General features: G+C 53.0%; 2 protein-coding genes across 5 annotated transcripts in view; one reads left to right on the plus strand and one right to left on the minus strand.

The window, feature by feature from the left end:
* The window catches only part of LOC127580904 (SLAM family member 5-like), a 665,368-nt gene that overhangs the window by 488,392 nt on the left and 161,063 nt on the right, over positions 1 to 15,913 (plus strand). The gene's annotated exons all lie outside the window — the stretch shown is intronic.
* The window catches only part of LOC127580908 (carcinoembryonic antigen-related cell adhesion molecule 5-like), a 30,458-nt gene that overhangs the window by 3,754 nt on the left and 10,791 nt on the right, over positions 1 to 15,913 (minus strand). The window contains exons 4-5 of the mRNA XM_052034889.1: positions 7,717 to 8,037; positions 813 to 959 (exon numbers count right to left, since the gene is read on the minus strand). Coding sequence (XP_051890849.1) covers positions 813 to 959; positions 7,717 to 8,037 — 468 coding nt within the window. The remainder of the gene's footprint in view (positions 1 to 812; positions 960 to 7,716; positions 8,038 to 15,913) is intronic.

Genomic DNA, 15,913 nt, shown 5'->3' on the forward strand with positions numbered 1-15,913 from the left:
TGTGCCGGGGGTGGGCACCATTCCCTAGTGACTGGGTTTGTATCCCAATGGAGGATGATTTCTGTGAGCTGGGGTCTCCCTCAGGGACGGTCTGTGAGCTGGGGTCTCCCTCATGGGGGGTCTGAGCTGGGGTCTCCTTCAGGGGCGATCTGTGAGCTGTGGTCTCCCTCTCAGGACACTGCTGGACCCCCGCCGGGTCCACAGTTCACCGTCTGGCCTGTGGGACAGACAGCAGTGACCCCCCTTCCCAAGCCGACAGATATTTCCCAGTGACCCCAGGTACCGGTTTAAAACAGAAATGAGCAGAAATTTCTTTAGCCAGATGGTGGTGAATTTATGGAATTCTTTGCCACAGACAGCTGTGGAGGCCCAGTCATTGGGGGTGTTTAAGGAGGAGATTGATAGGTATCTAATTAGTCAGGGTATTAAGGGATATGGGGATGTCCGGAAATTAGGGCTAGATGGGAATAGTTTCAGTTTAGCTCATGGAGCAGACTTGATGGGCCGAATGGCCTACTTTGCTCCCTTGTCTTGTGATCTTGTGACCTCCCCATTGTCTCCCTGTCCCTCCAGCCCACCAACACCCCACCCCTCCCCTCCTCCCTGCCCCCCAGTCCCCACCCTCCTCTGCCTGCCCCCTCAGCAACCCCTTACCCCTCCACCCACGGCACAACTGTCCCCGGATCCCCCCATCCCCTCACCTCCCAGAGCAAGGCACGCCCCTCCCACCAATCCTCACACCTCACCACAGCCTGACCCCTCCCCCTGGGCTGGGACCCCCTGTCCTCACGGTGGGGGTGGGGGACACCTGCCTGTAGACACGTTCCCTCCTGTGGCCGTTCCCGTCGAGCAAAGAGAATTCCGTTTCACCCAGAGGGCAATGCCCACAATGATCAGAATGGCAGGGATTATAACGCCGGCAACGATCCGTCCAGTGTTTGACGATTTCTGATCTGGAGCTGGGGAGGAGAGAAGATTCTGGAATTAATCCCATCCTCACGCTCCCAGTGACACGGGATCGACGGATCCACTCCATCCCACCTCAGGCCGGAGAAAACTCCCCGTCACCCCAACACCGGGCCTCAGTCCCCTCCACTCACCCCCACGTCACTCCCCTCCACCCCCTCCCCACCCCTCCAATACCCCTCAGCCCCCTCCACTCACCCCAACATCATTCCCCTGTGTACCTTCCCCTCCAATCCCAGGCAGCAATGTCACTCACTGTATCCTGACTGATGTTAATCCAGCTCCCAAACCCAGACGACGGGAGCCTCCTCCTCTTCACCCCACAGACGTGCGGAGCTGCAGAGACCTCCATCACCGAGGGAGTCTCTGGCTCTGCCCCTCCGTCCTCCTACCCGGCTCTCACAGGCCACTGCTTCACCTCGGGGCAGGTGGGCACCCGGGGTCAGACCTGGGGTCAGGTGCAGACCCTTGCACAACACGGGACATTGCCGGAGACGTTTTGTCTTCCTCTTCGCCTTCTTAGCCCTTGGACAATCCTCCTCACTGGCCCATGACATGCTCTACCTCTGTGTCCACTGCCCCACGCACAGGGCGGGGAAAAGGGGCAGTCGTACCGTCCTGGGACGTCCAGATGGAATTTGCTGCCCTGAGGTGAGGGCAGTTCTTTAGAAGGTGCCCCATCCCTTTACATGTGCGGCACCAACACAGACCAATGTCCAGCAGATGGATAGGCCAACACCTTGGACTGTACAGCTCCTGACCGACCACATTAAGGAACTGGAGCTGGACTTGGACGTACTTAGGATCGTCCAGGATGCTGAGAGCATCACAGGTAACGGTTTTAGCGAGGTGTTCACACCTGAGGTGCAGGCTTCAGGTAGTTGGGTAACAACCAGGAAAGGTCGAGGGAGCAGGCGGACTGTGCAGGGCTCCCGTGGCCATTCCCCTCGGCAACGAGTATCCCACTTTGGATACCGCTTGGGGGGGGGGGGGGCTGTGGGGTGGGTAGTTGGGGGTTGACCTATCAGGGCACAGCAGCAGCAGCCAGGTTGGTAGCACTGTGACCGGTTCTGAGGCTCAGTGGGGAAGGGTAACGTCAGGCAGAGCAATCGTGAGTTTACTTATTGACTCAACTGCATTTATTTCAGTGCAAGAGGCTTGACAGGTGAGGCAGATGAACTCAGGACGTGGATTGGCTCTGGGGACTGGCCAACACAGCTGAGGGAAGGGCAGGACTGGCAGCTCAATGTTCCAGGATACAGAGCTGCAGGCATGACAAAGGTACAGGTAAGAGAGGAGGGGGAGATGTCTTCTTGGTGAAAGGACATACCAATGGTTATCAGAGACAATATTCTTAGGGGATCATCCAGTGAGGCCACATGTTAGAACTTAGAAACAAGAAGGGGATGGTCACACTGATGGGAGTATATTATAGGACCCCAATTGTCAGCAGGAATTGGAGGAGCAGATATGTCGAGACATTGCAGCTAGTTGTAAACATAATAGAATAGTATTTGTGGGAGCTTTTAATTTCCCTAATATTGACTGGGCCATCCATAGTGTAAAAGGCTTGGACGGAGTGGAATTTGTGAAATGTGTCCAAGGAAGCTTCCTTCATCAATATATAGAGGGACCCACCAGAGAGGGTGCAACACTGGACCTTCTCCTGGGCAATGAGGTCGGGAAGTGGCGAAAGTGTCTGTAGGCGAGCACTTTGGGTCCAGTGACCAGAACTCTATTAGTTGTAAAATCGTTCTGGAGATGGATACGACCGGTTCACAGGTTAGGGTCCTGAACTGGGGCAGAGCAAATTTTGGAGCCATTGGGCAGGATCTTGCAGTGGTTGATTGGACGAGATGGTTTGCAAGGAACAGAGCGTCTGCAATGTGGGAGGGCTTTAGAGATGGGATATCAGGAATTCAGGGCTTGCATGTTGCTGTTAGGGTGAAGGGCAGGGCTGGTCGGTTGCAGGAATCCTGGTTGACAAGAAACATTGAGGCTCTGGTTAACAAAATGAGGGAGGCATCCACTGTGTATCAGCAATTGGAACCTTGTGAATCTCTGATGACTACAAGAAGTGTGGGAGTGCACTTAAGAGAGAAGATCGGAGGGCAAAAAAGGGACAGGAGAAGGATCTGGCAGGCAAGGCGAGGCAAAATCCCAAGAGATTCTATAGATATATTAAGAGGAAAAGGGTGGTTAGGAAGAGAACAGGTCACCTTAAAGATCAGCATGGCCGTCTGTTTGTGGAAGCAGAGGTAATGGGCGAGATTTTTAATGAACATTTCTCTTCAGTTTTCACTGTGGAGAAAACAATGGAAGCTCAGGAAATGGGGGATATGAGTGGTGTTGTCATTGAACCACATACAAATTAGCAGGGAGGAGGTACTGGAGCCCTTAAAGTGCATTAAGGTGGATGAAACCCAGGGCCTGACCTGGTGCATTTTCGGACCTTGTGGGAAGCTGGAGAAGAGATTGCAGAGGTCCTTGCAGAGATTTCTGCTTCATCTCTGGCCACAGGTGAGGTTCTGGAGGACTGGAGTAATGTGGTGCCATTGTTTAAAAAATGAGCAAAAACAAGCCAGGAAACTACAGGCGGGTGAGTCTGACATCGGTGGTGGGTAAATTGCTGGAGGCGATTCTGAGGGACAGGATCTACCAACATACGGAGAGACAGGGTCTGATTTGGGAGAATTAGCACGGCTTTGTGCATGGGAAGTCGTGTCTGAGAAATCTCTTGGAGTTCTTTGAGGTGATAACCAAGAGGGTAGATGAGGGTTGGGCAGTGGATGTTGTCTGTATGGAGTTTAGCAAGGCCTTTGACAAGGTCGCTGATGGCAGGTTAGTCTGGAAGGTTAGATCGCATGGGACCCGTGGAGGTAGCAGACTGGTTCAGAATTGGCTCAGTGATAAAAGGAGAGGGGAATGGTCGAGGGTTGTTTCTCAGACTGGGGGCCTGTGTCTAGTGATGTGCCACAGAGGTCGGTGTCGGGACCTTTATTGTTTGTAATTTATATAAACGATTTGGATGTGAATGTACAAGGCACGGTTAGTAAGTTTGCAGATGATACTAAAGTAGGTGGTGTTGTAGACAGTGTAGAAGGTTATGAAAAATTACAGGGAAATGTTGATCAGCTGGCTATGCGGACTGAGGATTAGCAAATGGCTTTCAATCCATATAATTGTGAGGTATTGACTTTTGGGAGATCAAACCAGAGTCGGGCTTGTACACTGAATGGATGGGCCCTGGGAAGTGTTTTGGAACAGAGGGACCTGGGAACGCAAGTCCACAGTTCGCTGAAAGTGGCATCACAGGTAGACAGGGTGGTAAAGAAGGCGTTTGGCATTCTGGCCTTCATCAGTCAGGGCACTAAGTACAGGAGCTAGGAAGTTATGTTGCAGTTATATGGGATATTGGTGAGGCTGCACTTGGAGTATTGTGAGCAGTTTTGGTCACCCTGTTGGAGGAAAGACGTTATCCAGACTTGAAAGAATATATAACAGATTTACCAGGGTGTTGCCTGGTCTTGGGGGCCTGAGTTACAAGGAGAGATTGTGTAGCCTGGGACTTTATTCCCTGGAATGTCGGAGATTGAAGGGTGACCTGATGGATCATGAGGTGGCTCGACAGAGTGAAAGCACATAGTCTTTTTCCCCAGGGAGGCGGGTGGTAAAAACAAGAGGCCACAGGTTTAAGATCAGAGGCGAGAGGTTTAAAAGGGACATCAGGGGCAGCTTCTTCACACAAAGGGTGGTGCGTATTTGGAATAAGCTGCCAGAAATAGTGGTTGAGGCGGGCACATTAGCAACATTGAAAACCCATGCAGATAAGTACATGGACAGGAGCGGTTTCGAGGGCTATGTGCCAAACATAGGCAGATGGGACTAGCTTGCTGGGCCACACAGTCGACATGGACAAGTTGGGCTGAAGGCCCTGTTTAAATGCTGTATGACTCTATGTGTTAGAGGGACAGACAGGAGATTCTGTGGACACAAAAGAGATGCCAGGATGATGCGTTGCCTCCTGGGTGCCAGGGTTGAGGAAGTCTTGAAGTGCCTGCAGAACATTCTCAAGGGGGAGAGTGGGTAGCCAGAGGTCATGGTGCATGTTGGTACCAACGACCCAGGTAGAAAGGGAGATGAGGACCTGCGCAGTGAGTTTCGGGAGTTAGGAAAGAGGCTGAAAAGCAGGACCTCGAAGGTAGTGATCTCTGGATTACTCCCGGTGCCACGTGTTAGTGAGGACAGGGTTTCAGGTGATCATTGGAACCTTTTCTGGCGCAGGGCCAACTTGTACAAGAAGGACATGTTGCACCTTAACTGAAAGGGAACCAATATCCTGGCCGGGAGGTTCCCCAGAGCTGCTCAGGAGGGTTTAAACTAGTTTGGCAGGGGGCTGGGAACCAGAGCACAGGTCAGAAAGTGGAGGGGTTGAGAGGAAGGAACATGTCATGTCCAGTAAGTCTGTAAGGAAGGATGGGCAGGGATTTTCAGAAGGCCTTTGACAAGGTGCCGCACATGAGGCTGCTAAGCAAGGTGGGAGCCCATGATATTACAGGAAAGGTACCAGTATGGATAGAAGATTGACTGACTGGCAGAAGGCAAAGCGTGGGAATAAAGGGGGTCTTTTCTGGTTCGCTGCAATTGACTAGTGGTGTTCCTCCGGTCGGTGTTGTGTCTACTACTTTTCACGTTCTATGTTAATAATCAGGATGGTGGAATTGATGGCTTTGTGGCCAAATTTGCAGATGATACAAAGTCAGGTAGTGTTGAGGAAGCAGGGAGTCTGCAGAAGGACTTGGACAGGTTGGGAGAATGGGCAAAGAATTGGCAGTTGGAACACAGTGTAGAGACGTGTTTGGTCAAGCACTTTGGTGCACTAAGGCCTAGACTATTTTCTAAATGGGGAGAAAACTCCAAAATCAGGGGTGCAAAGGGTCTTGGGAGTCCTAGTGCAGGATTCCCTAAAGGTTAACTTGCAGGTTGAATCAGTAGTAAGGAAGGCAAATGCAATGTCAGCATTCATTTCGAGAGGACAAGAATATAAAAGCAAGGGTGTAATGCTGAGGCTTTATAAGGTGTTGGTCAGACCACATTTGGAGTATTGTGAGCAGTTTTGGGACCCATATCTAAGGAAGGATGTGCTGGCGTTGGAGAGGGTGCAGAGGAGGTTTATGAGAATGATCCCGGGAATGAAAGGGTTAATGTATGAGGAGCATTTGATGGCTCTGGGCCTGTACTTGCTGGAGTTTAGAAGGATGAAGGGGGATCTCACTGAAACCTGCAGATGATTGAAAGGCCTGGATAGAGTGGACGTGGAGAGGATGTTTCCAGTAGTGGGAGAGTCCAGGACCAGAGGGCACAGCCTCAGAATAGAAGGAAATCCCTTTAGAACAGAGATGAGGAGGGATTTCTTTAGCCAGACGGTGGTGAATCTGTGGAATTCATTGCCACAGATGGCTCTGGAGGCCAGGTCATTGAGTATATTTAAAGTGGAGGTTGATTGGTTCTTGATTAGTAAAGGCATCAAAGGTTACAGGGAGGAGGCAGCAGAATGGGGCTGAGAGGGAAAAATCAATCATCAAATGGTGGAGCAGACTCAATGGGCTGAATGGCCGGATTCAGCTCCTCTGTCTCACGGTCTTCTGGTCCAATAGACACGATGGGACGGACGGGTTGAAGTGTGTTTATTTTAATTCCAGAAGTGTTAACGGTAAGAGTGAACTTAGAGCATGGATCAGTGCATAGAACTATGACGTTGTGGCCATAACAGAGATTTGGGACGGAAATCTTTGGAATTCTCTCCCCCAGAGAGCTGTGGAGGCCGAGTCACTGAATGTGTTCAAGGCCGAGACAGACAGAGTTTTGATCTGGAGGGGAGTCGGGGGTTGTGGGGAACAGGCAGGAAAGTAGAGCTGAGGCCAAGGTCAGACCAGCCCTGATCTCAGTGAGTGGGAACAGGCTCGAGGGGCCGAATGGTCTCCTCCTGCTCCTATTTCCCATGTTGTGATGTTCTCTTGCCTTCAATGGGAATCGGTTAACCCTGGGATGGAGGAGAGAAGATTTCTCAGCCAGACGTTGCTGGGTGAGATTATTGGGAACGTTATATTATTGTAAGAGTGAGTCAGGAACTATATTGCTGGGTATGAGTGTGCTGTGTGTACATGTACTGTGTCACTCATTGGGACACTACATTCTGTGTAATGAACACACAGGGGATCGCTCAGCAAAGCACAGCATGAAGGCTGAGGAATAAACACCTTGCTGAGCTCAGACCTCAGTCTGGGGAATTAACAAGCAGTGCTCTGGGAAACAGACGGAACAACTGGGATCCCTGAACATGACAGACCAGGCCTTTGACCTGCGGATACAGTGGGATCTGTTTAACTGTGACCCACAGATACAGACCCTTTGGCCCATCCACACCAAATTCTCCCATTCCATCAGCCTATCCCTCCGTTCCCCCCTCCCCGTGTGCTCAGCTCCTCCAGCCTCGGAGCCACGAGGTTACCCATTGACGGTTCGATCTTTCACGGCCCTTGGCCCAGTCTCCAGGGATGTGGTGGCTGTGTCCCCCAGCCTGGCACTGCCTCAGCCCCACTACACTGGGACCGTGACCCCCAGCTCTGGACACTGGCAGTCAGTGGGGTTCAGTAAACAGGGGAATGCACAGGATCTGCCCTCATCCATTAATTAGGAGTGTTTCAGGAACCTGTGAAACCCGGGCCCCTCCGCGGCAGTCTCACTCACCGGACACCTCCAGCCAGACTGTCATTTTATTTTGAGCTCCTGAACCTGTTGTAGAAGTCATCTCATAATCACCAGCATCCTCCCTCCGTAGATCACGGATTTCCAGACTGAAGTCCCCGGGATGAAGAGTTATCCGCCCCTTGTACTCCTCAGAACCGAAGTATTCAATATGCCCTTTTGAGTATTGCGCTATCCTGGTTCTGGGTGACGTCCGGCTCCACACAACCGCATCCATGTTTGATCCGACGGCAATCCCAGAATTTAACCAGGCTGCACGTCCCACAGTTCCCTTCACAGTGGGAGGGGGAGCCCCAGTCCCGTCTGAGGAGACAAGAGGAGGCAGTCAGCAGGTGAGCTCAGTGACTGGAGGAGGAATCGGACCTGGGAGAACCACAGACAGAGCAGCAGGCCATGCGGCCCATCGTCTGGCTCCCGGCCCTGTGAGGGACCCGACCCACAGTTCCAACATCACACAGTGAGCCCACGGGGGGAACAGAGTGAAGACTCTCTGCACCAGGCCCTGAGGAAGGATGTTACAGCCTGCAGCCAGATATCGATGGACGGGTCGGGGGGGCACAGACACGGCAAATGGGACCCAGTCCGGAGAAGAGGAATGTGGATGTTTTGGGAAGGTGAACACGGAGGGATCATGGGGTAAATGGGAAGGTGGGAGTGGTGTGGAGGGAGGGGGGGGTCAGAGGGAGCTTGGAGCACGTCCACAGATCCCTGAAGGAGGGACAGGTGGGTGAGGGGGTGAAGAGGCAGTCGGGATCCCTGCCTTTGTTGGTTGGGTCACAGGATACCTGGAGGCCCAGAGTTGAAGTAAGGGGCAGAAGGAGGGGAGGGAGGTGGGGAATGTTCCCCAGAGAAAACATTGCCTTGGGTTGGCAGGGGTGGTGAAGGCCATGATGCTCCCCACACGGAACAACCCCTGCATGAATAGGACCAATCACTGTGCTTCTGAACAAGAGCAAGGGAGTGGGATTAATCAGTGAAACAAGCCGGACTGACCCAGCACAGAGCCACCAGGGTTCAATGGGCCCAAGAGCCACTCTTGCTGCAACCTTCTGGTGATTCAGTGATTTCAGGCTGGTTCACAATGGGTCAAATGGCCTCCCTCTGTGTCATCAACTCCCAGCATCTGTAGGTCCAGCATCATAGATTCTCAGGGCAGGGAGAGCCGGGGTTATTGACAGAGTTAACCCCCCCCCCCCCCACAACATCCTGACACACACCCCTGGGGCAGGGAGAGCTGGGTGATATACAGTCAACTCCCCTCTGATGGGAACGTGTATATTGTACATGTGAAAACACAGTGATGGTCTGAGGAAATAGATGGGCTTCTACGCGACTGCTTTGAGTCAGTACACTGGTCCATGTTCAATGACTCAGCAGCCAACCTGGATCAGTATGTCACCACTGTCACCGACTTGATCAGCAAGTGTGTGGAGGATTGTGTACCTAAGGGGTCAATCCAGGTGTTCCCTAACTGGAAACTATGGATGAACTGGGAGATCCACTCCTGACACAGAGGGGGGCCATTTGGCCCATTGTGAACCAGGCTAAAATCACCGAATCACCAGAAGTTTGCAAGAGTGGCTCTTGGGCCCATCGAATCACTGGAAGTTCAGATCTGTGGCATTCAAATCGGGTCACCCTGATCTGTACAAGACATCAAGTTATGCCCTTCATAAAGTCATCAGGGAAGCCAAGAGACAAAACCAATCCAAAATCGAGTCCCCGACTAGCTGTCAGTTGTGGCAGGGCATACATGCCATAATGGGCTACAAAATGAATTCGGGCAGCATCACCGACAACAGCACATCCCTTCCCGATGAGCTAAACATATTCTTTGCATGTTTTGAACATAAGGGGATTGGAATGTCACCACCCACCCCAACAGCCTCCAATGCACCTGTACCCACAGTCACCACTGCAGACGTAGGATCAGTCTTCCGGAGAGGGAACCCACGGAAAGCATCTGGCCCAGATGGAATCCCCAGCCGTGTCTTTAGATCCTGTGCAGATCAGCTGGTGGGGTTATTTGCAGACATTTTTAACATCTCCCTAATTCAGTCTGAGGTTCTCACCTGCTTTAAGAAGATCACGATCATCCCAGTGCCAAAGAAAATTTTGTGACTTAATGACTACCGCTCAGTGGCTCTGACATTCACCAGCATGAAGTGCTTCAAGAGGCTGGTCATGGCACACGTCAGCTCCAGCCTCCCACACAACCTCGACACAGTGCAATTTGCCTAGTGCCAAAACAGGTCCACGGTGGACACCATCTCTCTGGCCCTACACCCACCTCTGGAACATCTGGATGGTAAACACACCTACATTAGACCATTATTCATTGGCTACAGCTCTGCCTTCAATACTATAATTCCAAGCAAATTCATCTCCAATCTCCTAGACCTGGGACACAACACCCCACTTTGCAACTGGATCCTTGACTTCCTGACAACAGACCGCAATGAGGACAGGCAGCAACACCTCCGCCATGATTATCCTCAACACTGGTGCCCCACAAGGGCTGTGTCCTCAGCCCCCTACTCTACTCCCTGTACAGTGATGACTGTGTGGCCGGATTCTGCTCTACCTCCATCTACAAGTTTCCAGATGATACCACCGTAGTGGGCTGAATCTCAAATAACGATGAGTCAGAGTACAGGAAGGAGACTGAGAGCATCGTGACATGGTGTCATGACAACAACCTTTCCCTCAATGTCAGCAAAACAAAAGAGCTGTTCATTGACTTCAGGAAAGGGGGTGGTGCACGTGCACCTGTCTACATCAATGGTGCTGAGGTCAAGAGGGTTGAGAGCTTCAAGTTCCAAGGAGTGAACATCACCATTAGCTTGTCCTGGTCCAACCACGTAGATGCCATGGCCAAAAAAGTTCACCAACGTCTCTACTTCCTCAAGAGGCTAAAGAAATTTTGCATATCCTCATTGACCCTCACCAATTTTTAATTGATGCACCATAGAAAACATCCTGTCCACATGAATCACGGCCTGGTACGGAAACTGCTCTGCCCATGAACACAAGAAACTGCAGAGAGCTGTGGACACAGCTCAGCACATTACGGAAACCAGCCTTCCCTCCATGGGCTCTGTCTACACTTCTTGCTGTCTCGGTAAAGCAGCCAGCGTGATCAAAGACCCCACCCACCCTGGACATTCTCTCTTTTCCGCTCTCCCATCAGGCAGAAGATACAAAAGCCTGAAAGCGCCTACCACCAGACTCAAGGACAGCTTCTACCCTGTTGTTCTAAGACTATTTAATGGTGCCCTTGTATGATAAGATGCACTCTTGACCTCACAATCTACCTCGTTATGGCCTTGCACCTTATTGTCTGCCCGCATTGCAGTGTCTCAGTAACTGTAACACTTTATTCTGCATTCTGTTATTGTTTTCCCTTGTACTGCCTCAATGCACTGTTGTAATGAAATGATCTCACTGGATGGCGTGCAAAACAAAGTTTTTCACCGTACCTTGGTACGTGTGACAGTAATAAACCAATTTATCAATTTACAAAAATATATTTTTCAAGGTGTGCTTTGCCGACTGTGCAATTAGAAAATTGAGGGATGGGGGCCCCTGTCTGCAAACAGTGAGCAGCTGCTGCAGTCAGTGGGTGGGACTGTGGAGCAGGGGGGAGGTGGGGAGACGTCACTGTTCTTACATCTGCCTTGCTGGTGGGAGAGAGCAGAGGGAGAGCAAGTTATTCTTGGAGAGAAGAAAGAATATTCCTTCTGTATTATGAGGATGGTGTGGTCGAAGAGTGTTCGGGGAGGCCGAAGAGGCAGGAAGATTTCTGGGGCGGGGCTGTGAGAGACTGGGGATGGTCCATCCCCAACACCAGTGAACCCCCTCCCCTCCCCAAGTGCCCAGCCCAGGACAACTGGGGCTGTCTCTTGTGTGAAGGAAGTTTGTTTCAATCTTTCCCCTTCCATCAGGCCTCAGCAGCCCCCGGCAGACGCGGGTGAAGAGGCCTCCCCCAGTCGAAGAGCCGGCACAGGACGGCAGGAACAGATCTCCCACCTTGGGCCTCCTCTCCCCGTCCCACCCCAATTCATCTCCCCTCTCCTGTACTTTTGTTACTGGATTGTACTGTGAGTGTATCTGCCGGGGTCTGCGGACCCGATGGACACCCCACCCTCTCTGGTGGTGGGACCATCCCACAGTTACACCGCTGTGGCAGCTCCAGTCACCCCTGTGGTCCTGTCACTGTTCAAACTATGAAGACTTGGGTTAAGACTCACTGTGGGCAGGACCTTCCTGCCGGTGGATCCACTAGAGGTCACCACCAGAGGGTCATATCATCCAATTTCCCACCTTCCATTCCCAGTGAGCGCCTTCTCCCCCACCTGCACCTTCTGGGGAGGTGGGGCCGGGGACCACCCAGTCCTACTCCAGGAAAGCAGCCTCCGCCATGTCTCCTCCTTCCTCTTGTGCGGGAGGTGGACGGTCAGGGACAGCTCAGTGTCCAGTTCCAGGGGATGGCCCACCGTGTGTCCTGGGCACCGGACCATGCGCAGTGCCATGCACGCAAGGACCAGGCCAGTACCACTACTCCTCCCTTCCGCACCCGAGGGAATGGGTATGGGGGATGTGTCAGTGGCTGGCAGGGAGGGAGGGAATGAAGGTGTGAAGGAAGTCTAAACACCTCCAGGCCCATTGCCGGACACCCAAGTTCAGCACTTACCCCTGGGCCTGACCCCGGGGAGCCCACCTGCCCCCAGGTTGAGCCATGTCCTGGGAGAGCCAGGCAGGAGGACGGGGCGGTGGAGGTGGAGACTTCCTCTATGATGGAGTCTCTGAGCCTCCGCACCCCTCGGGGAAGGAGGAGGAGGTGTCCTTCCTCCGAGCTGGAGGGTGGCCCTGAGGTGCTGGGACAACCTGAAGGGGGGAGTCGGCCACTGGGGGGGGGGGGGGTCCCGGCCTTCTCCCCCTGTTGTGGGCACAGTCCAAAGGGAAGACACTCTGTCCCCAGGGGGAGGGGAACGGGGAAACCTCTGGGACACCAGCCCCTCCTGAGGCGCAGGGTGAGGGGGACCCCTGTGGGTGGGGAGGTTGGGGACCCTCCTGGAGCTGCTTCTGGGTCCGGTGTCCTGGGAGAGGAGGAGGGCAAGGCCTGTAAAGGTCAGGGCCTCTTGTCACAGCACCAACGAGGCCGGGAGTTCCCCACCCAGGGGAGACGTGTGTCCTTGTTCACGGTTCCCCAAGTCCTGGGTCTGTGGGCGGTGGTGGAACAGGGGAGACTTGTCCTCTCTGCCTCAGGACCCGGCTCCAGCTGGACATCCAGAGCCGGGGACGATGGGACCGTGTCAGCTGCTGGGGGTGACTCGGTGTGGGACACAGTGGACGATCCAAAGTCCATCGGCAGGGAGACGGTTTCCTGCAGGAAATCCACACCGATCTGGGAGATGAATTCACCCTGCTCCTGGAGCGGCTAAGAGGGGTCTACATGAGTCACCTCAGTTCCACTCTGAGTGGGATGGCTGTCTTTTTGGCCACAACATTTTAGCCAGAGATCTTAGAAGTCCAGGAGCTTGTGCCAGGCCCCTTGCTTCACCTCTCTGTGTGCCTGCACAGGGTGCCATTGCCGTTTGTGAACGTGTACGCCCCCAGGCCCGGCGTGATGCAAGTTTGAGAAGCCTTCGTTCCCTTGAGTTCCATTGACTGTGGCAAGTACGTCAACTTCGGGGTTGCGGTGGGGGGTGGGGGGGTGGGTGGCGGTGGGGAGGAACTTCAACTGTACTCTTGAGGAAGGGATCGCTCCTCTCCAGCGTGGCCAAGTGTCAGTGAAGAAGTTCAGGGAGTTCATCGGCTCTTTTGACTTGGTGAACATCTGGTGAAATCTCCATCCTGACTCCAGTGCCTTCACCTGGGGGTCGGGATGAGGGGGAGGCTCTCAGATCAGCCAGCTGTACGTTTCACAGGTGAACGTCTGCTGTGTCTCGGCGGCCTCCATGCAACCGGTGCTGTGCTCGGACCAGCGGTTAGCGTAAAGCAATTATAGCGCCAGTGACCTGGGTTCAATTCCGGTCGCTGTCTGTAAGGAGTTTGTACGTTCTCCCTGTGTCTGCGTGGGTTTCCTCCGGGTGCTCCGGTTTCCTCCCACATTCCAAAGACATCTGAGTTAGCAAGTTGTGGGCATGCTATGTTGGCGCTGGAAGTGTGGTGACACTTGCGGGCTGCCCCAGAACACTCTACGTAAAAGATGCATTTCACTGTGTGTTTCGATGTACATGTGACTAAAAAAGATATCTTATCTTACCTGGTGTGGGTGGAGCTCATCTCCTTGCGCACACAGGCGGGGTTCGTGTACTGGCACTTCAACAACCTTCTGCAGGAGGACGGCTGATTCAGGGATTTATTTCGCCAAGAGGGATAAACAGGAGGGCTTCCCCTCCTTGAGACTATGGTGGGATGTGGGCAAAACTCATATCCGTCCATTCTGTCGGGAGTATGCAAACGGGTCGACCAAGAGTCTGATATTGAGTGGCTGAGAGGGAGGTGCTTGACAGGGTCTCGCCTGGGTCGAACTGTCGTGGACCGAGCCCTGTGGTAGGCGCTTGGTCCGGGACCAGGTCTGTCTTTCCTAGTGGGCTGGTGTGTCAGAAACCTTTCTCTCCCTTGGCCAGGAGAAAGTATTCGACAGGGTGGATCACAGATACCCATATGGTACTCCGTGTGTGTTTGCCACCAAGATTCAAAAGCTGGTGGATTTCTTCTGGGGTCACAGGAAACTCCGTGCCTGCCGTGGTCATTCGCTGGTGTGTGTACGGACCCAGGTCGTGACTCAAGATACCTGTACACTCAGCATCCTCCCAGGTGGCCTGCACTGGCGATGTATTTTCTCCACCAGGGCACTGCCTTCAGGATGACACACAGCTCCCAGTGGTGAGCATCAGTAGGGTTGCCTAGTTTTTAACTGGGACCTTTTCAAGAGTCTGGGACATGGTCACCTGCCATCAGAGTCTTCCCCTGCCAGTGGGCAGCTGTGAGGGCAGCCAGACAACAGCACAGACTGGATGGTGGAGGATTGATCTGCTCGCCTCCTGCACTCACGGCTGAAGCCTCCAGCCACCTGGTCACAGTGGGTGTCGGGGCTCATGAGTATGGAGTGATTCTGACCGTGCCAACCCCTGCCCAGATGGAGTTGCTCATCGGAAACAGGCCTCAAAACACCCCTCCAGAGTCAGTCACTCGGAAATGCCCTCCATGTCGTTCCATGCCACGTGAGGCATTTCCTGTACACTTTCCACCTCTTTGCCCTCGTCTGCCAACTGGCCATGTGGCTGTCTGTTTTACCATCCAGCAGCGATGGGGGTACCCAGTGGAGGTGGGGAGTATTGTACAGAGCAGTGCCGTAGAACAGGTTTTTAACTGGTGCCTGGCTTCCGGGCTGCCTGTCATTTTGGAGTGTGAGAGGCTGCAGTCCCTGTCTGAGTTTTTGCAGGGGCTGCTCATCAAGCTCTGCACTTCAGCCCCAGGCTCCCGATCTTCAGTCACCCGGTGGGGAGGAGGGTGGGTCAGTCGAGGACCTCCTCCTGGGCCTGGCCAAGGTGGCCATTCATAGGTCCATTCAGTGGGCCGTTGAGGGTTCTGCCCGAGCCGCCTGCCTGCCCCATTTCTGAGGATATGTCCATACTCGGGTGTTCCTGGAGAGGGAGCATGTGGTGTCCACTAGCTTCCTTGGAGGCCTTCGTGGACCAGTGGGCATTGCAGGGGTTGGAGTACATCCTGGACAGGGATGTCAATGTTTTAAAATGAGAACCATTCTGATGAAAGTTAGTAAATGTGCAAACAAACCTTTCTCTAATAAAAGGACACAGGCACACTCAACGTTTCAGGAGCAGCTTCTTCCCCTCCACCATCAGATTTCTGAACAGTCCATGAACCCATGAACACTGCCTCGTTATTCCTCTCTTGCACTCTATTTATTTATAACTTGGAGTAATTTTATGTCTTGCACTGTACCACTGCCACAAAACAACAGCTTTCATGACACGTCAGTGATAATAAACCAGATTCTGATTCTGATTCAGGTTAGACACAGAGTGAAACTCCCTCCACACTGTCCCATCACATACTCTCAGGTTGTAGGTTAGACACAGAGTGAAGCTCCCTCTACACTGTCCTGTTGAACACTCAGGGCAGGGAAACAACCAACTTCTTTAAAATC

This window comes from Pristis pectinata, chromosome 20, assembly GCF_009764475.1.
Source record: "Pristis pectinata isolate sPriPec2 chromosome 20, sPriPec2.1.pri, whole genome shotgun sequence".
Taxonomy (NCBI): domain Eukaryota; kingdom Metazoa; phylum Chordata; class Chondrichthyes; order Rhinopristiformes; family Pristidae; genus Pristis; species Pristis pectinata.